This window comes from Heloderma suspectum, chromosome 1, assembly GCF_057233095.1.
Source record: "Heloderma suspectum isolate Gila_16-S chromosome 1, 16-S_ref, whole genome shotgun sequence".
Classification (NCBI taxonomy): Eukaryota; Metazoa; Chordata; class Lepidosauria; order Squamata; family Helodermatidae; genus Heloderma; species Heloderma suspectum.
This window is the reverse complement of record NC_139458.1, coordinates 363,631,952-363,655,135: the sequence shown is the minus strand read 5'-3', so window position 1 is coordinate 363,655,135 and position 23,184 is coordinate 363,631,952. Positions and strand designations below refer to the sequence as shown.

The 23,184-nt window shown below is 40.3% G+C and overlaps 1 protein-coding gene across 1 annotated transcript in view; it reads right to left on the bottom strand.

Moving 5' to 3' along the window:
- NUP133 (nucleoporin 133) overlaps positions 1-23,184 on the bottom strand; it is a 43,006-nt gene that overhangs the window by 6,354 nt on the left and 13,468 nt on the right. Inside the window, exons 13-23 of the mRNA XM_084828120.1 lie at positions 19,839-20,002; positions 19,032-19,126; positions 18,724-18,948; positions 17,821-17,943; positions 15,388-15,487; positions 13,555-13,797; positions 11,635-11,768; positions 7,949-8,107; positions 6,649-6,784; positions 5,222-5,340; positions 1,200-1,280 (exon numbers count right to left, since the gene is read on the bottom strand). Coding sequence (XP_084684246.1) covers positions 1,200-1,280; positions 5,222-5,340; positions 6,649-6,784; positions 7,949-8,107; positions 11,635-11,768; positions 13,555-13,797; positions 15,388-15,487; positions 17,821-17,943; positions 18,724-18,948; positions 19,032-19,126; positions 19,839-20,002 — 1,579 coding nt within the window. The remainder of the gene's footprint in view (positions 1-1,199; positions 1,281-5,221; positions 5,341-6,648; positions 6,785-7,948; positions 8,108-11,634; positions 11,769-13,554; positions 13,798-15,387; positions 15,488-17,820; positions 17,944-18,723; positions 18,949-19,031; positions 19,127-19,838; positions 20,003-23,184) is intronic.

Below are 23,184 nucleotides of genomic sequence, written 5' to 3'. Positions count from 1 at the left end.
CAAAGAGAAATGAACAGCCCAGGAGCCCAAACAGGTGATGGAGGGGAATCTGAAGGAAAATTAGAGAATGAGGGTTGAGGAAATGGGCTGAGGGGACAGGGAACTGAGGTAAGGATGAGCTAACTAGAGAAGGGGCTCCAAAGAAACCTCATAGTGCTTTAAACTCATGAGGGAATATATGCTATAGAGAGAAAGATAGAAAAGTATTAGGGAGGCTAGTGAAGAAGCAGGGAGATTAAAGGAAGCAAGCAAAAGCAGACAGCAGCTTGAAACAATGGGTACTGGAGAAAAGATGAAAAAAGGAGGAGCCAAGAAAAAATGAGGACTGGGGAAAAAAGGCACATGAGACCAAAGAACAGGACGACTCCCTATTGGCAGCAAGGAAGTAGACAGGTAAGGGAGTTGTAAAGGGCTAGGGACAGTGAGCCAGGTTGACAAAGAAAACATAGAATTGTTAGATCTTGACAGAGGTATTCTACCAGTTATGGATTCCATCACTGCAGCACTGTGACCTGCCATTTCTACGGAAGTGGGGTGTAGGAAAATATGATTCCACATGTCTATTATTTATTTAAAATATTTCTAGGCTGCCTTTAAGGGCAAAAGCCCTCCCAAGGTAGCTTCCACAATAAAATCCCATACAATGAAATCATATAACAATGGTACAACAGCTAAAATTAATAAACACCAGCAATAAAACATCTAGCTTATTGACTTGAATTCTTTGGCTTCAGGCTTCTAGTGAGATTTGTAGATTCTCTTTAAAATGTATTATCATCTGTACACTCTCAAAATTCTATTAATTATTTGTTAAGAATTAACTTAATTCTTCGAGAGTGATTCTAAAATGACACACTGTCTTTTCAAAAGATGCACACACCGATTCAGGTGTACAGTTCTTGGTTGTTGTTTTACTTACTTACTTATTTACTATTTAATTTCTATACCACCCAATAGCCGAAGCTCTCTGGACGATTCCTTTATCTTCACAGACTTGGTCCTCCATTAATAAAAAAGGAGGCCACCAATAGACAAAACTGTCAGCATTACGTGGACTTCAATATTGTAATAGCTGACAAGCAAGAGGGTATGTATAATCTTTTATCCAGATAGGCAGGAGGCCAAGGTGGGGGTGGGGACTTCAGTTAGACTGAAAACCACTCTTCCTGGATCACTGAATCTCTCATTCATTCTCATACCTCATCAATATACTCCAGCAGATCAAGTGCCTTCTTGAAGTCATATTCATTAGCCCTCTTGTTCTCATGGCATATGTATAACTACCATATGAAAGGTGGAAACAGAAAATTATTTTTAGACTCCAAAACAGTGCAAGTGATCTTGTTAAAGAGCTCATTGTGAGAAGACCACCCTATATTCTAACTCATGTGACCTTTTCACTGAAATATGCATTGATTCAGCTGTAGGTATTTTTATAGTAAGGAAGTGTAGTTAAGGTTTTAGAAACACATTCCACCCATGTTACAGTGAAAGGACTGTTCTGCATGTAAGGTTGCTATATGATAGGCTTCACATTTACATACCATTTTAGGCTGTAGCATTCCAGACCATTGTGCTAGGAACATAGTTCCACAAATAAGTACTCTATTACAGAATTAAGTTCACACTGATCTACAAACAAGTATCATCTGCAATATCCTGAAAAAAGATCTGGAAAACCTCAAAAGAGATGCTTATGTTTAACATCTTAGTATTGTTTACTTTAATACGAGATCAAATCCAAAATCGATTCCAAGTCTATGTGTGGAAACCTAAGGGAAGTTCACAGAAGGAAGTTCACAGAAGGAACATTTCTCATCACATCCCCCCCATTACATCCAACTGAGGCCCCTAAAAACCCTCTCCAAAGGGTTTGGGGACCCTGTTGAACAATGTGGGATGAGGCACAGAGGGAACTGTGACTGATTTGGAGTGATTCCTTTCTCCCTCAGCAGCCTGTCCCACCCCACTGTTCAGAAGGCCCTGTGACTCTCCAGAGAGGCTTTTCAGGGGGTGCAGCTGGATGCAGGGTAAAGGAGGAAATAGAAACTTATCTTCCATGACCTTCCTTCTGTTCACTTATCCAAGCCATTATTCCTTCAATCTCAAGGTTAACACTTCTTTTATTACCGCATCACTATCTGCAACTGCTGACTGAAAGCAAAGTCAATATCCTAAGGACAGTTGAACTCAGAGGAAAGCCAAAGGTGGGTTGTACCCCACAAGCTTATACAATAATTAAGAGGCATTTTCACCCTATTTCGCATGGAATGTAGCTTGGTGGCTCAGAATATGCAAATAATAATGTAAGGTTGAAAACTGAATATGTAAACTATTATCTAAATTATCACCCTGCTCAGGTGAGACACTGTAGCAAGTAATCTGCATTTCTGCTGCATTTCGCCTTCACATCTGCTTTTGGAATATTATGTGCGCATTTGAGTAACACAAGGAAAAGGAATAAGGTGGAAAGAAAAACCCATGCTGGGATAAGGGATTAAAAGTGGTAGGTGGCAGTGACCCAAGATGGAAGATTAGGGGACACTAGAGTCTCTTCCCTTTCTGCTTACAGACTTTATAATACCCTTGCTATATTTGAGCACACTCAGGTTCCTTTTTGCCTCCCAGGATGGACTCCAGGAAATAGAGGGCCTGAGGAGGAAAAATATCACATTTTGCCACAACAGTCTGTCCCCGTGGTTTCCTACATTTTAAAATACTCAACTAACTAAAAAGCATATTTGCCAAGAAACGCTTTTAAAGCTAAGCTCAATGGCATCCCAATTTCTTGGTACTATCAATAAGTGTAAGTGGGTTTGTCCAATACTCTGGCTTCTTATACTGCCACAAAGCAACCACAGATAAATGCTGGAGTAAACCACAATTATCCATGCATATAAAAAATCTGTTGGATAAGGCATCTGGATATGGAGGCAGAGGACAGTAGAGTGAACATGGAAGTGCACAGCCAATTTATCTGACACAGGAAAATTTCTGGTGTTTGAGCCCTGGACGAAATAAATTTATTAATTATATTTATACTCTACCTTTGCTCCAAGGTGTTCAAGACAGTGTAGATAGTTTTCTTCTTCCCTTATTTTATCTTCACAATAACTGTGTGAGTTACTTTAGGCCAGCTTTCCCCAACCTGGTGCCCTGCAGATGTTTTGGACAACAACTCCCAGTATTCCTGACCACTGGCCACGGTAGCTGGGTGATGGGATTTGAGGTTCCAAGCCTCTGACAGAGCACCACATTGGGGAAGGCTGGTTTAGGCGGAGGATGATGTCTACTGCTCTCAAATTGCACAGCAGACTCTCAAGCATGCTCAATTTCTCTCAATTGTGGTGAGGTCATTGAGATTTATAGATTAGAAAAATATTTAACATACATAAAAAGGGCTCTCCCTGGGAGACAGACTCAGAACATCCTGGCTTTCATCACTGTCATAAGTAGTAGTGTAATCAGACTACATCCAGTAGTGACCCTTGAACTAGCAGAAAGCACATCTGCTCATGCAAGGCAGGGCACCCAATTTTTGCCAGCTGCACCACCTACAGGGACCCTCTGGAACAGTATGGGATATGGTCTCGAGGGCTGGAGTAGGTAGGGGGATTGGTGAAAATTGGATGTTCCATCCAAAGAAATGATAATTTTTATGTTAGTGAATGTTTATGTTCATGACTGCTCATCAGATCATAGCCCAAAATTGGGAAACATTATCTAACTGAATGTATTGATGTGGTACAACTCATTATGGAATGGTGCATTAGCTGAAAAACTGAGAAAACAAATCCGAGTACAGAGAACACAATCAGCTTCAAATGCATTTTGGTGACATGATTCAGAGAATGGAAGACAACCTCCAAAAATGCATGGAAACCTCTGGAAGGACACCTTTTCCTGAAGAGTGAACAACAGCAGCATTGAAGAGACATTTATAATCAGCCTAATGAACTCGACCTAGTTACTTATGAATTCTCAGTTAATTGTTGTGACTTAGGCATTTTTTAATGATTTCTTATAAAAATTTACAATAAAAATATTTTTAAAAATTGGATGTCCCACCTTGTGAGAGCATAAGCATTTCCCACGAATGCAAAACCACCACTGTATACAACCTATGGTTTATGTAGTGCCATCCCTATTCATGGCTCCTTACAAAGTACCAGAGGACAGGTCCTGCCATATGTTCATACCAAATACTATCAACACGCAGCAGGCCATGCGCTGGGCTTGATTTTTGCTCTAGAACAGGTGCTTCAGTTCTGGGGACTGTTGAAATGACACTTCTATAATTGCTGGATCATTACCTTTGATCTCTGCCATCCTGTCCTCTCATCAAGATGATGGATTGAGTCATGAAGCTGTGAATTTCAGAGCTCTTGGGAAGGGGCAAAATACTTTCAGTGGTCTCAACCGTTCTTTAAATAGCCAAACTCACTCACAAAGTGGCAGGTTGCTACCAACGTATGTTTTTTCTATTACTACTATTCTCCAATTTAGGAGAACATGAGGATATCATAAGGAATGCTGCGGAAGTGGTAGTAGTAAAGAAACCTTTGTGTGCTAGCCTTGTTTGCCATCCAGAAGGTGATTCATTCTCCCATTTTGTCTGACAAGTGGTACATACTGCACTAGGGGAGGGAACCCCAATGCTCACTCAGCTCTACCTTGGGCTATCTGTACAAATATATACTCTGGATTTTTATTTAGATCTGTCATGAACGTGTTGCTCAATAGTGCAGAATGTGTGTCAGGGGCTGCGCGAGTTTACACCCAACCTGAATCCCTGCCTACCCTGGCTGGTAAAAGACTGAAGTTTTCATATCCAGGAGAAAGTTCATTACAAGGTATACACACATAAAGGGAGGCAGAAAAGGAAGTAACATGAAATGTTATTGAGAGAGCTCTAATATGGCTAGTTTCCAAATGGACATACAGTCTTCAAGGTATTTTTGTCCACCAACATAACACAACACTGCCTTTCAGGCACACAACCAAGTGAAAAGAGCAACAACCTGTTCCTATCAGCCTCAACCCCAGTTCATTTTAAGTACAGTGGAGACTTCAGTCCTCTGCCCTTCAGAAGAGTATGCAATTCTTTGGAGGACTAAATTACAGTGTTTACACATTTTTTACTTTTAATGTTATTCTGTTTGGATAGGGTAACTGAGAAATCCAAATTAATAATACTGTTAAGACAATTAGTGGTATGTACCTCAATCAGCTGCGGGGCACTTAATACAGGCATTTCATTGAGATTTAATTTTTTCTCAGCCAACAACTGTTCAGGTAGCGTTTCTTGGTGCAGCAGAAAGCGCTCTTGTTCAGTAATTTCTTGAATACATTAAAAGAAAAAAGAACAGCACATGTTACTATAGTTAGTGAGTATGAAGATAGTAACTTGTTCTCCAAATTATTTAATTTACTATGAATAATTCATTGCACCCTAGGAGGCTTTCAGTGAGCCTGCAGTTTGAGCTTACTGTATCTGCATAGATCAGAAAGATGTGAAACAAAGCAGAGTTTAAGCCACCTGTTCAAGGTCAGTTTATACAAATGGGTGTATTTTTAATGCTGATTTAATCTATGAATGGCCTACACAACTATTATGAGTTATTACAAAACATACAGAAACTATGATAAAGCAAAGAAGCCTGCAAATTCCAAGTCTAACCTGTACTGAGACAAACCCATTTCTTCACACACTAAGAATTAGCCTGTCTTATTTTCTAGAGAAGTTCCTTTTAAAATCATATATCCATGCTCAAATTGGCTCCTTTAACCAGTAGCTTATTGAAATTTAGTTTTACTTTGATTTTTTTAAAATACTTTACTGTATTTAAAATTAAGAAAATGGGTTGCATCCAAAGATTGTAGGAGCAGGAGGCAGCTTGCGCAACCAATCTCTCTCTTTTCTTTCCCGCTGCAGCATCGAATATCCTTCCGCTCACCCCAATCCTTTTCACATGGGGTTGTGTTATACAGGGCTGAGGTGTGAGGGGGGAAATCACCCCAAATCAGGTGAACAGCCCCCTCTGTTCAGGAGGTCCCTGAGCCTCTGGAGAAAGTGTTGGCAGGAGGAAGAGAAAGATTTGCACAAGCTACTTCCGCTGTTATTTTTTTGAAAATGAAGATTAAAGAGGTACCAGTACAGTAGGGTTAATTGGTGTCTACTACTACTAAGAACAAGACTGCAAACAGTGGCTAGCAACTGGCATTCCTGCGAGAACTGAGTAAAAGATGGTAGGCCAGTGACTCAACCCCTACTTCCCTGAGCGGCCTATCAGTAAATTTAGTAGCCAGATACACCACTTTCTATTCACCTCGCTTGCCTCTAGGCAAAAAATTGGATAGCTAGTTGACATCAGTAATCTTTCATCAGTAAGACTGAAAACTTGCACATTCTAACCACAACAGTAATTTTCTTAAAAAGTTATCACACATATGCTTTTTATAAAACAGGTGAAGCTCAGTGGCAATTGACAGATTGCTCTGGTAAGCAAGACCCTGGTATCCACATTTCCCACTGTCAGTCAGCCACCATGTTGCTGAGAACACAACAAATCTAACAAATAAAGGTCCTCAAACATATACACGAGACCGTTTAAACTTTGCCTTAAAAAAGAAAAGAAAAAGGAGTACCTTCGATTTTCTCATTTACTATCACGTGTGATATATCAGAAGCCAGCACAGATAGTTTACTCAAACCGAGAAGAGTTTTCTTCTTTGCAAAGTACCGGGTTTCTGTATTTGCTAAATTCTGTAATGTTCGGTGAGCCTAGCATTGACAAATATGCAATATTAAAGTTACAGAACACCAAAAGGAAGGATAGAGATGCTAAACAAAGAAATTATTCTTAAAAATGAATTTATGACAATTACACATCAAATTAATGTTTCATAAGCACTACGTTCAAATTCTGAGATTGCTGAGGAGAGTTTTCTTCCTACCCTATGCTAAGGCTGCAATCCTAAACACACTTATGAGGGATTAATCCCCATTTAACTCAGTGAGACTTTCTTCTGAGTAAACATGCTTAGCAGATAAAGCCATGTTCAGAGTGCGCATATAGCATAGTTATTCACAATTAGAGATCTAGTGTTAACAGCAATAACCAAACATTTAGCAATCATTAATGTCATCTAGCCACTGGAGCCTGGCAAGACTTCTATGTAAGAGCATTTTACATGTATTTTAGAAGTGCATTATTATTTTGATTTCTATTGAGTTTCTCCACAAGATTTAAGAGAATTTGAATTTTTAATGTTCTGAATTACCATAATTATAGCCATGAGATAGAAGAACTTACTAAAATAGTGACAGGTTCCACCAGATTTAGAAAGAGATAAAACAGGATAGATTTAACAAAAAATGTATTTACTACCTAATTCTATATTGTGCCACCATGTAATATTTAGGCTAGGAAATACTTTAGATTTTTTTGTAAATTTTGCAGTTTACAAACAAAACAAGTACATTAATATGTCAACACTGAAGAAACGTAACTGCTAGCAGTTAAGCAAGAAAAAAGGTGTAAAAAAATGGAATCTTAAGCACTGTAGACATATTGGAGAGGTTACAAATTACTTTGGGTCAGAGTTTCAAAGAACTAGCCTGCCTTATATTCACTATTTTTTTTACTTTAGGCAAGAGATTTAAATTAGATGGGGTGGGATCCAGAGATACACCAGTGGAAGAAATTCTGTCAGTGGCATTATTCTGCAAACTGCAAATTCTCTCAGTGGCATTATTCTGCAAATAGCTACTTGGAAGCCTTTGCACAAGACAGCTTCAGTGCAAGCATGCATCTTGTGATGTGCATGGGATTGTGCAATGCCTTGTGCTAGAATGCACCAACAATCTGGCACACTGCCGGATTAGTGCAGGAGAAAGTCTCTACCAAAGACAGGTAAATATTTTGTATTTTATTATAAAGCATACCTTTTCCAAATCATTACTGTTGATGTCATGTAGCCAACTGAGATGCTCATGAGATTGTAAGAAGCTGGCTAACTGGCCATGCTGAGCAATGGGTTGTGATAACAGCTTCCCTCGTTTCCCCTTCTCCAAATACCAACGGAAAAGGAAATCTGAAAAATTCTAAAAGTTACAATTGCATAAGCACCTGCTTCTCAGAATGTGGTCTGCTTGCAAAACTGGAACTTGTACTAAAAAATATAGATCTTGGGAGAATGGAAAATGTAAGTATTTTCACACAAGTAATGTAAAAGTAATGAATCCATTTCACTCTGAACATACCGTTTTTAGCAAAAAGCTGGGACACAAGTCACCTACAGTAAGTGACCCGAACTACTCCGCAAATTTTAAGTGAAGGACTTGTGACCCCTTGTTTCAAGTAGTTGAGGATTTTAAATAGAGGAGCTACGTTTACCATATACATTTTTGGAATAGAAGTACATCAAGTCAGTTCAGTGGCTCTCTTCTGCCAGTAGCAAAAGGCAAAAAAATATATACAGAAACAAAGCCCTCTTTACCTATTTTGTCAACAGCACTCAAAAAAATATGAGAAAAAACAAGCAAGAATAATGAGAAACAAAAGTATGAGAAAAGGTGTGCATAAACTCTGGCTCATGCCTACCCTGGAAGCCATGCTCAATTTTGTGTGTGCATGGAGGGCTAGGGCCCCTAACGTGGTGTCCACAGAAACCTCCCATGGCATCTGCCAGGCAAATTGTCCCTTGCTTTTTAAAAACTCTTAACTGTTTTAAATGAAAAAAATAATTGGGAGGCCAGCACTGTGCCATCTCTATTTTCAAAAAGGCTTCTGGGCCCCATGTGGGCCCCACAGACATTCTTAGAAAATAAAAATGGTGGGTGGCTGCAGCCCAGTGTTTTGTTTTGAAGCATACCCAGCTGCCCAGAAAAATGTAAGCAGGGGTGGGCAATAGGGAGAATCTTGGGGGGCTAAAGGGATGGTGGGGAGGGAGGTGTTTTGCCTGTTTGTTTTAACATGGTGTGTGCAATCACTGGATTGTTTGGTTTGGCGTAGTGTGTTTTGTCTATGTGCACACACGGGGTATATTTTGTTTGGGGTCTGATTTGGGAGGGTGCTTTTGCCCATTATGTGTGTGAGCATTAGGGATGGCGGAGAAATCCGCCACGGACTCCAGTGAGGCTGGATTCTTTAGAATCTGCCCCCACGAAGTCCGTGGCGGAACGGACTGCTCCCCCCTGCCACCCCGCGAAGTCCAGTAGGGACAGACCCTACCTGGCGCCGGCCGGTCTGGGTCCATCTGCTGCCATCCACTATGCCATTTGCATCCCTGCTCTTTGCCGTGATAGGCTACGTAAAGTCCACTCCACAGACTCACCGGGGAGCGGAGCCGGCCAGGAAGGATTCGGGGGGGGGGGGGAACGGACGGATTGCCTCCCCCCGCGCCAGCGGACGCTCTGGGCCAGAGAGTGGGGTTTGTATACCCCTAGTGATCATGTGGCGAGGTGGGTGGATTGTTTGTTTGTATGCATACACATACGTGCATGTTTTTTTTTTCTTTTTTTGAAAATACTTTTTATTCTGTTTTTTAACTTTATAAATGAAATAAACAATACCAACACCCTAATCAAGCACATGTGCATGTTTCTGAGCATCATCAGTTTGCTGTAAAATGAATATTTTGTTGTGCGTTATGAGGCAAACATTTATTTATTTATTTTATTACATTTCTATCCTGCCCAGTAGCCAAAGCTCTCTGACTATATGTAAGATTTGGCATTTGTGGTTCACATCCCACTTCTGCTTTGTACTCAGTTTCTTGGGCAATTTACTTGTCTCTGTGCCTAATCAGTTTGCCTTCTGTGAAATGGGTATTAGAACAGAAAACCGTGGGTTCAAAGACCAGCTGGTTGTTTTAGAACTCAGACCCGATCTCTGCCTTGTACACGAGTCTCGGGCAAGTTATTTCTCTTTTAGCCTCACCCGTTTGCTTCCTGGGAAATGGGTGTTTTGTGAGTGGCCATGCCCCTTCATGGGAGCCATTTTGTGCGAGTACCCACAACACACTCTCAAAATTCTAGATCTGCCCACCAACCCAAAAAGGTTGGGGACCCCTGATGTAGGGGGACTATCTACTCATTCATGAGGGGAACAGAATCTAGGAATGCTTCTGAAGCATTCTTCCCACATTTACTCTCTCGTTTTCTGGACTAAGCACCAGCATTGAAAACCAATCCTACTGCTGAAGTCTGTCTCAAGAGTTGAACCAGAGATGACAGCAGTTGCGGGCAAAGTGCCTTTCACAAACACTCCATGTGAGCCCCATCACATGCAACTGCATTTATGACATGTGCCATGAAACTGGTCAGTGAAAAGGGTGGATATGTCACAGGCATAGTAAAATAAAACATCTGCTGGCCCACCCAAGCTAAAGCACACTTAAATGTGATATGTGGAACTTCTAGATGGGTAAGCACTTTATCTCCAGTTGTGGAGGACAGGAAGGCCTGGCATGCTATGGTCCATGGGGTCACGAAGAGTCGGACATGACTTAACGACTGAACAACAACAACAACTGTTTCAGCCCTCAGTTCTGAAGGCAGATGGAAAGATTTAAAATGGTCAGAAAAGCTCTGTTCAGTTTGTTTCGTTGGCAAGATGGCACTGTTTCCAGACATACGTTGGACATGCCTCTCTCATAGCATATTCCTCCTCCTCTCAGGGCTCCCCTTCCTGTAGCATTAACCACAACTGCAGCTTGTCAGGGGTGGGGTGGGGGTACAGCAGCGAGAGTCTTTGTCCCTGTTCATCAGTCTCTCTCACTCGTTACCTTCTACTGGACAGCAATCTCTGAAGGATTCAACTCCTGCCTGTTTTCTTGCTGTGTGATGCTATTCACACACCCCTTCTCAAGAGTTCCCTCCCCCACACCTACCCTAGCTACTGGCCCAGGTTACTTTGATCAGTCAAGGGAAGGAAGGCCTCTAACAATGCACCTCCCTGTTTCAGTCCAATTCAAACTATGACAGTTTTTTCCTTTCATGCCAGTGTCCAATGTTTATCCATGTGTTTCATAGGGCAAGCTGTCAACAGGGTCTACCACTGCTTCCTTAGTTGCTTCAGCCTCATCAGCCCCTCCTCTGACCCAGTGCTGGTCATCAGGTGATCACTCCTACGGCTGGAGAGGTCAATGGAACCCTGAAGCCAGTTGCACACATCCTGATCCTTCACTTTCTTATTTGGTTACACGAAGTGTTTCCTGTTGTGCTGGTTTTCTTTATGACCTTTACTTATTTGGCAGATCTGTAGGGTTTTACACACTGACTTGTTTATCAAAAAACCCACACCTCTCCAGTCACAGTCCTGAATGCTGCATCTGTGTAAAGGACAAGCTTAGTAGGATGGAAGCAACACTGAGCATTTTCTCAGTAAGCTATGAGGGTCTTGGATAGTCTGTTTCTGTATATGGAAAACAGTAGGATTTGAAATGAAGATTAGACAGGGCAGGTGTCCAGTCTGACTTTTAAAATCCCACTACAGTAAAATAGGTGCTTAACAGAGAAAAATCTGTACTCTCATAGTTCTGAAAGGAAACTACAAAGATTTTTCCTACAAACTACTCTGAATAGTTTATTAGTTTCAGCACACTGCTTGAGTGAATGAAGAACATTACCTGATCAGCAAACTGGGTCATGTAACGTTGTAATCTTGGCTGGTTATCAGTCTGCTCACACATTTGTACCAAAATATCAAAGTCACAGTATTTTTCTGCCAGAGCAGCAGCTAACTGGTATTGCCCAAGCGAAACTGGAAAAACAACAAAAACAAGGGAAAACACCCAGGATCAAACACATTTATCTTGTCAGATTAGACAATAAATATCGACATCATTGTCAGAAACTGTGCCCCATGGCCGGAATTTCTCCAAAACGATATCTACACACAAGATCTCTAACGCATATACACGTATACTGTCTGGAAATGGATATATAGCATGGTCCTTTTAACCAGCTGCTCATGATGCCATAAACAGTCAGACAGATTCAACAACATTTCAGAAGAGTTTACCCTATTAGGACCTTTCAACACAACCCAGAATAAGATCCACATTCTTCCATTGTAGGAATAGTAAAACGTTTCTAAACTTTGCAGACAACTAAAACCAAGTGAAAGATTTCTCTCTTAGCACAACACATGTGCCATCCTAATATCCAATACAAGCAGCACATCTCGACCACATATGAGAGATCTGTCAACAGATAAGAAGCATAGAGCATTCAAATAAATAAAAAATGTTTTTAAAATGGCAGACCACTGCTGTGGGCTGAGGGAATAGACTTACCGACTTAACCATTTTGTAAAAGTAGGCTATGAGAGTATTAAGAGGCGTGTGTGTGAGCTCAGCACTCTACTCCTAAAGAATCCACACACACATACAAAGTAGTAGGGCAATTTGTGGGGGGCACAGTCTATTTGCCATTAGGGATATCCATACGCATTCAAGAACAGGTGCCTCTGTCATTTGTGTAATAATTTTTCCCAGCAACAAATATTGGAGTGCTAGGACAATACAATAGAAGAGCTTTCTCGAGGAAAGGTATTTGAATCTTGCACAAGTTCTATAAATAACACATTTGCATTAACATCTGATTCATTTGAAAAGACTCTAAGTAGTCTCTAATCATTATTTGTGTAGAATCTGAAAGTGATATGGTCTTGCTATCAGAAAAGTGTCTACAAACTTAAGGCTAATTACAACATAATAGTTTTGAGATATGGGCATAAACGTGAAGCTGGAATGCAAAACCCACAGAAGAAAAATGGAAAAAAAAAAAAAAAAGGTTTTACATTGGAACTACCTCTCCATATCTACTGTTGACAGAAAACCTTATCAGGGTACTACAAAATTCTGAATTCATAATGCACAACTGAGACGAATGTGAGTTGTTCTGAAAGCATGTGAGTTGTTCTGAAAGATCCACTCATAGTAGCTGTCCAACAGAACTCCACTCACCATAACTACTACTTACACTCAAAAGCTGCAAAAGCAACATACGGATTTGGCAAAGGAGTAAGGAGTCAGAGAGTTTAAGAAACAGTTTGGGATTCAGTTGCTGAAGAGGAATTTCAGACAAGTTCTTGTCTGAACAGTAGCCATGTGGACTTTAACCATGGTATTCTATTCTTAACTAAAGAATTAGGCACTGACAGTAGTGAATGAATCCATGTGAGATTGTATTACTTAATAATTCTTTGCAAATGATTCCCCACCCCCATATCAATCTTTAGAAAAAGCAATTCAGCACTTGTCTATAACTGAAAAAAATTAACAACTGAACTTCACACTGTGAAACACTGTGTTTACATTCTATTCGACATTTTTGATTTGGTGTTACAAACCTAAAAAGAGAATTCTGCTGTGAAAGACAAAAAATAAGAAGCCACTATTTGTGGAAAACCCAAATAGAAAAAAGGGGTATTTTTCTATTCCCCTGCCTTCCCATTCCCTATCTCCTTTGTGTCATGTTTTCTTAGAGTGTAAGCCATTAGCAGGGATTTAAATAGCGCATTATGCAATAATAGCAACACTTACGTAGTGGTGACAATAGTTCTGATCTTCTCTGTATATATTCCATTTCCAGACTGTTGTACCGTTCCTGACACTCGGGCCAGTCCACAGATTTAAGCTGAGAAACATAACCATCCAGAAAGCAATCTAATAGTGCCACCAGCTGTTCTGTGACTGTGCTACGAAGCTTACTGTTAACCTGAGGATAGACCTTCTTCAGAATGATCTCATGTTGCTGGACTATTGCCATTCGCACAGCAAGAGACGCTTGAGTAGACCAGAAAAAGGAATGTTTTAAAGACATTCGTATTTGACATATGAAATATGTAAACTGACATATGATACACAGAGCGAAAGTTAAAAACAGGGGGAAACTGCAAAAGTAAATGTATTCAATATTCCCAGAGCAAGGCAGCACCCCCAAGAACAAGTCTTTTACTGGAACAACAGCCAATCAGCCCAGCAAAGAGAGGAAAAGTTGGGCATTAATAATTACAAATCAGCTCAAGAAAGCTCCAAACACTCTGTTAAGTTCAGGAGACAGGCCATGGTCCAGAACAAAAGGAGCAAGAGCGAGTCTTAAAATAGGACTTACTTTTACAACATTCATCTTTATATCAAAATCTAAAATGCAGACCTCCTTTATTTACATCTTAAATACTATGACTCCTATAAACTTCTGTCTGTCTGTCTGTCTGTCTGTCTGATTTCTATACCACCCAATAGCTGAAGCTCTCTGGGCAGTTCATAAAATTAAAACCAAACGGCACACAATAAAACAATATAAAATATATAGAACATTAAAACCACAATATAACAATACAACCAGAATAAAACCTAGCAGCAGTGCAGGAATTTAAAATACAGATTAAAATACAGCAAAGATAAAAGTCTAAAAAGCTAAAATGCTAAAATGCCTGGGAAAATAAAAAGGTCTTCACCTGGCGCCGAAAGGAATACAATGTAGGTGCCAGGCGAACCTCACTAGGGAGCTCATTCTACAGCCGGGGTGCCCCAGCAGAAAAAAACCTCCTCCTAGTAGCCACCCACCTCACTTCCTTTGGCAGGAGCTCATGGAGAAGGGCAGCTGAGGATGATCTTAAGGTCCGGACAGGACCTTCTAAAGGTCACGACACATTGCAAAATGCTATAGTGAAGTCATTTCCAAGTAGGATGTAACATGCATTGGGAAGCTTTAACGAGCCATATATATTACCTACATATACAATGTATTATACCTTCCATATAGAATTTTTAATCTGTTATGTGCAAAATACCTAGAGCATTTGGATAGCATATTAGCTCAGACTAGGAGATGTTTTCTTCCATCAGCTGCAAAGCCACCTCTACTATACATACTTTAGGTTTGTGTTATTTTCATGCAAGTGCAGATTCCAAGCTATTTCAGGCACGATATGCTATAATATATATATATATATATATATATATATATATATATATATATAATTTAATCCAGCTAAGTTTGGCTTTAGTTTCCAAAGCAAACCATCTAAAATGTTAACAACATTAACAGCCCCAATCAAGTAAGTATTTATAATAGGGTGTAGACAGCTGCATTTGTTCCATGTCATAAAACATAATGCTGCCAAGCAAGCAGATGTGTTAGCCTAATCATTCAGGATGAGGATGTAAGAAACAGAAGCACTTGACGCTAAAAGCTTAGTGCACAAGGGAGCCTGTCTTAATATTTATGAAACACGGCATTTTTAGTTTGAAACTCAGCAGGAACAACAACTTTAAAGGCAAATAAAATATTCTTCTGTGTGTAAGTACCATATACAGAAATACTGTGTTATAGCCAACCAGCAAAACATATCATATTTTCACTATTCTCACCTGTCCAGGGAACATACTCTGGTTCCATTTCGGGGGGCTCTCTTATTTTAAATAAAGAGGCTTTAGATTGGCGATCTTGGATAGCAGCTTGTAGCATATCCTAGAGAACATTAAGAAAATACAGTTATCTTGCCAACCTATCTAGCCTTCCTGTCAGCACTTGACATTTTAAAATATCACTCCTAATAGTGACCTCAAGAGACAAGTGCCACCACTCTAGGCAAATAGGGGCTGAGAGACAAGAGGGAAGTATCAGCATGCTTGAGGAAACCCCGAGGTTTGCATAGTACCCCCCCCCAAAAAAAAACTTTTAAGAATAAACCAATGGGGCCAAAACATAAACACAACCCAATGTAGAGACAGTTGGGAAATTGTTGGCGAGAACTGTGGAGCAGGAGCACTCCCTAAAAGGAGGAAGCATCTACTGCAACAGTTTGTGGCCAGTCCCACTGGTTCGATACTACTGTTAACATAGGTGATCTTTTCAGAAGACAAAACTTGGTTCTCAAGATGAATAATAGTGTACAGAAACAACTTTCTATAGATCATGAGGGCTACTGACAATTTTTTTTTTAAGTATCACAAAAGTACCAACAACAATTGGGGGTCTCAAGTTACTCCTACCCTTTAGCAGGGATTGTTGTTACCCTTAAATGGTAATATGTGGGTAACATGCTGATTATTTTACATTTTAGAAATATTTTATCTGTGTATCCTGTATTACAATTTTAAGCCACACTATAGCCTCCTCCTTTATTCCATTTGCTATGTTCAATGAGGAAATCCAGTTGTTTTTACCACTACAGTGTCTGGAGGCTGTTTTGGGATGGACAAGGGTGAACAAGCTCAAACTTAATCCAGATAAGACGGAGGTAGTGTGGGTTGGGAAACCAACTACTTTGGATGAAGGTTTACAACTGGTCTTAGATGGGGTTGCACTCCCCCTGAAAGACCAAGTGCGCAGCTTGGGAGTCGTCCTGGACTCTGAGCTAACTGGGGAAGCCCAGGTGGCAGCAGTGTCCAGGAGTGCTTTTTACCAGCTTAGGTTGGTACACCAACTGCAGCCTTATCTGGAGAGGACGGACCTTGCCTCAGTTATCCACACACTACTCACAGCCAGGCTGGACTACTGTAATATGCTATAAGTGGGGCTGCCTTTGAAGACGGTTCAGAAACTCCAGCTTGTGCAGAATGCGGACGACCGAGTATTGGTGGGGGTGAGCCGATTTGATCATATAACACCTATACTGCGCCAGCTGCACTGGTTATCAGTACATTTCCGAGCCCAATTCAAAGTGCTGGTTTTGGCCTTTAAAGCCTTAAATGGTTTGGGACCAAGTTACTTGAAGGACCGTCTACACCCATATCAGCCTGCCCGCACTTTAAGATCAGAAAGAAAAAAGAGAAAGAGAAAAAGATCAGAAATCTTCTCATTTGCCCACCTGTGAGAGCAGTCAGGTGGGTGAACACACGTGACAGGGCTTTCTCTGCAGTGGTTCCATATCTTTGGAACAAGCTGCCATCGGAGGTTTGCCATGCTCCCTCACTGCAGTCTTTTAAGAAAGCCTTGAAAACATATTATTTTACCCTGGCCTTCTACTGATATGACTGCTGTTGCTGCTGTTAACATCATTGCTGGTTTTATTGTTGGTTTTGTTTATTGTTGGCTTTTACTGTTTTTGTTTTTACATTTTTATCACTTTTAATATTTTAATTGTTTTTATGTATTTTATTGTAGTAAGCTGCCTTGGGAGGGCTTCTGCTCTGAAAGGCGGCCAAGAAATATTTTAAATAAATAAATACTGAAAAATCTTTTTTTCAAGCTGCTGGAAGATACCTTGGGAAAATACCAAGATCCTCTATTTCTCCTTCTTTTTAAATGCAGTATATAATATAGACTTGTCAGTTATTTATTAAACCTGAATTAGGGCATAATACAAAGTTAAGCATTTCAGGGCACAATCCCTCCCATGTATGTTCAGACAGAAAGAAGTCCTACAACTTTCAGCATTTCAGAGCATGACTGGTTAGCCAGTTAGGGAGTGATGGGAGTTGTAGAACTTTTTCTGTCTAAACATGCATACGACTGTGCCCTTAAAGTCTCACTGATTTTAATAGGAGGGATTTAAGCACATGCTTGCCTTTCCCAGTGGAATCATGCAGGACTTAAAAGCACTTAACTCAGTGGAATTATGTCCATAAATTGCTAGACCACTGGGTGAAATCCATCATGTTTGTCCGCCAACCCCCTCCTCTCTGTGGCCCCCTGCACACCCCCAAAACCTGCTGTGGAGGATTGGGGGACTCTACAGATTGAGGTGGGGGGGAGGAAGGGAACACCACTGCATGAGTGGAAGTTTGCTTGTGTGACACTGGATATAATCCACTGTAGTAGCTTTGTCTCACTGCAATTTAAATATTAAAATGTAGTACCTTTATTATATTATTTACATTGATAACTATTTCAGCCCATTCTTCACACTGAGCTGGTGTATCCTTCAAGACTTGCTTTTCCTTTTCCAGTAAGCATTCAAAAATAGTATCTATCTGTGACACCTGAAAAACAAAAGAAGTAACACTTGACAATTAATATATTTTCTCAGGTATAAACCAATGACTCAATCTGACATTTTATGCACTGAGCAGTTTAAGTGTGTCACTTAGCACATTAAGACAGAAATCCTATGGTCTCAGGGAGAGCGTCCCAGGGACCATAGGATATTGTGAAGTTCCCTTCCTGAGGCCACAGATACCCCCACAACTTCCAGAAATGCGAATGGGGATACTTCCCCCCACTGCCTTTCCTAAGCTTCACAGCTGCTACAGAAAGCACTACAGTGGCTTCCTCACCCGAGATCAGAGCTCCAACCTTGAATGAGGATGTAAATGAGAGGGAAGAAGGCAGGGAGACACCGTGGATCCACATCCTGAAGCCTCCTAGCTCCTGTCCCCATGACTCCATCAGATATGCTCAAAAGCATGTGTAGTGGGAAATCAGCTGAAAGGGGATGGAGAGGCAAATATCACCTTGGTCACTCCTCCTTCGCTTTGGACATGCACAGGATTGCTTTGGCCATGTTGTAAAAGTAACAGCTTTTTTGCCATTTAATTTTCATTATTAAAATTAAGCCATGAACAGGGTTGATTTTAGGCAGACGCTTCCTAGAGGAAAATTATTCATCTGCTGAACCTTCTGCTCCCGTTCAAACTAACTTGACATAGATCTAAAAGAAGAAATCTAGGATGGTACAAGGATGCTCACATATTTGAATATGAAATGCTAAATCTTATTCCTATAGAAAATCATGTGTGATTTTAAGAATGTATTTATTTTACCTCTCTGAAGAAAACATCTGCAGGTGTTAGACTTGGTGGAAAGTCACTTTCTCTTTTGCTCAAAGCAATCTGTATTGCAGCATTCACCACTTCCGGCAATCTATAATGATGGTTCTTGAGAGCAATGGCTGCCGATAACTTTTCTGCATGTTCACAGAGTAACAATCGAGTTGCCATTGGCATGCCTCTTACTTGAACACTGTCCAGATGTCCAAAGAGACCCACCTTGGGTAAAAATAATTCCAAAAAAACAGATTTAATGCCACATTCTCTATCAGTGCTTCTAATTGAGAACATTAGGAACCTACCTGACGAAGAAAGTCAACAAACAGAGAATGCGCTTGTGATTTATTTTCCAGCTGGCGAAGAAGAATGATGGACTGGTTGGTAAAACTAGCTCCTTCTATATAGAAATGTGATAAAGAAGGTTAAAAGTTAGTTCAAGTTTTAGATGTTTTTCTAAAAAAGCCCTCTCATTTTCAAATACACCTTTAGTTTTTAACTTAATTTTTAACTAAATTAAATGGTACTATATCAGCTTTCTTTGATTCCATGACAAATGTAATTAAGGTTCAGTTTTACTGGACTCTGTTAAACATTTATTTTATTTTAATTTTATTATTAAATTTATTAATCACCCATCTGGCTGGTCACCCAGTCACTCTGGGCGATGTACAACATACAATAAAAACAATAAAAACATTTTCTAAAATACCCTAACCCACCCCAAATGCCTGCCTGAACAGCCACGTTTTAATGCACGACGGCAGCTCATTAAAGAGGGGGCATGACGGAGTTCCCTACGGAGGGAGTTCCACAGAGTGGGGGCCACCACAGAAAAGGCCCTTAACATAAACATAAAACAAAAACATGGGCATTCAAACATGCAATACCTTAACTCCAGCATGAAGTGGAACAACCTTAGCAAGAACTGAACAAATAAAGTTTCTGAACACATCTCTCAGCCTTAAGGTATAGAGATGACATAAACAGTGTTGCTTAGAGAGATTTCCTCTCTCTGTATTCATTTCCATCCACACTGCAGAGATCACACCATGGCTATTTTCTTTAGACTGTATAAGCAGAATGTTTCTTTTATATGCATGAATTCTTACCTTCGGGGACTGACTCAGCCCACCGTGGGTCAGATGTAGGATAATCATCCACCAAATTCTCACTGATTTGAGTCACTGCTCTATCCAGGTCAGCATCAGGACCCAAATCTGCTTGCTGGGGAAAGAGCTCAGCAACTATAGCTTGTGCACCCTTCACATCATGCCTGAAAAGAAGGAACTGTCAGCCAACCCTTAGAAGGGCATAATATCTTCAGTACATAACTTAATTGTTAGTTATCTCATTTTAAATCTTGTATTGATGGCAATGCTATATGACACCTTAAAAGTAAAAGGCTGAAGTCCTCAGTATCACTCTGATAATCACTGAAATTGTCAGCAATAGCATGTAAGTAACTACCACATTTATTATAGCATGAAATTCTCTTTGTGTTAAATTTCCCAGTAATATTCAAATCATAAAGAACCCAAGACACATTCCATGTAAGAGCCATCCTTGTTGAGTATGTATTCTTTAGTATGTACCACTCAATAAGAACTTTATGAAGGATGCATACAGTTTGCATATTAATACCGAGGGACACACAAAAAAAAACATTTTCAAGCAAACCTAAGTAGCTGCCCCACTTACTGCTAAAAATAGTAAGAAGTATATAATCTGCCTTTGCAATCACAAAGATACAAATCAAGGTTCTGGCACAAGACAGAGTTTTGAAATTGACACCACAGACATTGGCCTGGTTCACATATAACGCTACGTCATGCTGTGGTGTGCTGAAATCTGTTCGGGGTCATTGACCCTCTACAGGTGTAACGACAGCGTCCAGTGGCAAATCGTGGGTTAATTAATCCACAAATTACGGGGATGTGCGCTGTGCACAAGCCGCCTCCTGTTTCCATTAACAATCCTTGAACACTGCATTTGAGGGTTGTTTCCATAATGACTGAAAAGCAGCATTTGGGACTGTTCGTGGGTTAAATAATCCCAGGTTAACCCAAGGACAAGCCATGACATTAAATGACTTCTACAGCATCTAACCAGAACAAGCCCAGAAACACATGTCTCCATAGAACAAAACCCAAATAGTGAAGAATGCACATTTTCTTCCATATTATATGGTGGACAGTCTACAAGTAGGCCATTTTGCAAGCAGGACCCAAGATTCGGTTCTGCAAGTGGCACCCAGAACTTGAGCAATGGGGATTCAGCGCTTCTTCTAGGAACCAGAAACAAGCAGGTTGGCAGAGCTCACATAAAGGAGCTCCACTGACCTGCCCTGATCCAAAAATGAGCATTTCCACTTGTTTCAGGGCATCCTTAAGGAAGTGCTAAATCCCTGTTGTGTAAGCAGTGGGTGCCACTTGCAGAATGGAATCAGTGGCAGGACTCACTTGCAGAATGGCCCACCTGGACACTGCCCATCATATAATAATATTGTTATATTGTTCTATGGAGTCCTGTGTTTCTGGGCTTGTTCTTGTTAGATGCTGTAGAAGTCAATTAATGTAGTTCATATCTAAAACCTACATGTGAAAGAAGAACCACAGGTTATCCCACCACTACCACCAGATGCAACAGAATATCATGTGGGTTAACCCAACAATGTTTCTTTTTTTAAAAAAAATTAACTTTGAAGCTTGGGTCTAAGGAACTCACTGCCACAATTTTTAACGCCATTTCTAATTAGATCTCACCAATAGGAAATGCTGCCTCAGCTATAAAACCTTTAAGTGTTGCCACTAGAATGAACCCTCTCCATCTAAAAGAAACTCAGTAGGCTGGTTCCTATGGCATAGGCATGGGATTGACACCACCACTAGAGACAACCTTTCAAAATGAAGAAGAAATTAGACGTTTATTAACAGAAATTATTTACAAATGGGAACAGTATTTCATTCTTCAAGTAATAGTTTGAGATTTCTTAAAGGTTCTTATATTAAATATGATTGCTTGCCATTCTTAATAGGTGAAAGTCTTTCGCTAAATAAAATTTCAATAGCTTTTCATTCACATCAGATTTCTCTACACTCCACCCCACAAACAGGAACAGGTTTAGGAATTTCCCTAAACTTCTTTACAAACAGAAGCAGTCTTCCTCAGCCTCCAGTTCTTCATAAGAACTGAAGAGCAATGCTGGATCAGACCAAGGATTCATCTAGTTCAGCATTCTGTTCACACAGCAGCCAGCCAGCTGTTGACGAGGAACCCACAAGCAGGACACCAGTGCAAGAGCACCCTCCCACCCATGTTCCCCAGGAACTGGTGTACCTAGGCTCACTGCCTCCGATACTGGAGGTAGCACATAGCCATCAAGACTAGTAGCCTTTTCCTCTAGGAATTTGTCTAACCCCCTTTTAAACCCATCCAAATTGGTGGCCATCACTACATCCTGTGGTAGCGAATTCCATAGTTTATGCTCTGTGTGAAGAAGTACTTCCGTTTATCTGTCCTGAATCTCCCACCAATCAGCTTCATGGGATGACCCCATTGGGTTCTAGTATTTTGAGAGAGGGAGAAAAATGTCTCTGTCCATATTCTCCACACCATGCATAATTTTGTACACCTCTATCATGTCTCCCCTTACCCTCCTTTTTTCCAAGCTAAGCAATGCCAGCTGTTGTAACCTTCCCTCATAGGGGAGATGCTCCAGCCCCTTGATCATTTTAGTTGCCCTAAAGTTCTTCCTCCTTCTTCTTGCTTCTAGGAGGAGTCATATGTTTCAGGGACTACTTCCTGGAGTTCCCTCCGGTCAGACATACAATAGGAACCTAAAATATATTACGTATAGCTTGCTTTGCTCCTAAATTTATCATGTTTGGTATAATAAATTTAAAAGTATAGTGTATTCAGACAATAGTTACCAACTTACTGACTGAGTTTATTTTTTAAAGTTTTAAATTTTAATAACTTTATGAGTAAACCTAGCTATAGATAATGTATTTTATATTCCTAAAGCAGCCTTCCCCAACTTGGTGCCTTCCAGATGCTTTGGACTATAACTCCCAGCACTCCTGACTGTTAGCCATGCTGCCTGGGACTGATGGAAGATGAAGTCAAGGTTGGGGAAGGCTCTAGATCTCTAAAGAATATTTAAAAAAATGCATATTTTTCCATTTCTCAAAATTTCCATTTTTTTCCTGACCCCCGCCTCGGGTTTTTCCCCTATGGCTTCAAAATTTCAGGAAATTTTACATCTATTTTTATGACATTACATGTGTTTACTAGCTTACCAACGATAAGATGTTGGTGTTATCACAAACACAACCTTGTTAATTATCACTGTCACTATTTTGCTTTTACATAATTACTTATGTTCTTTTAGTTTCTTTCTGACCTCATTCCTCTCTATTTCCCACCACCCCAACCATGTGTATGTATGCCTGCCAA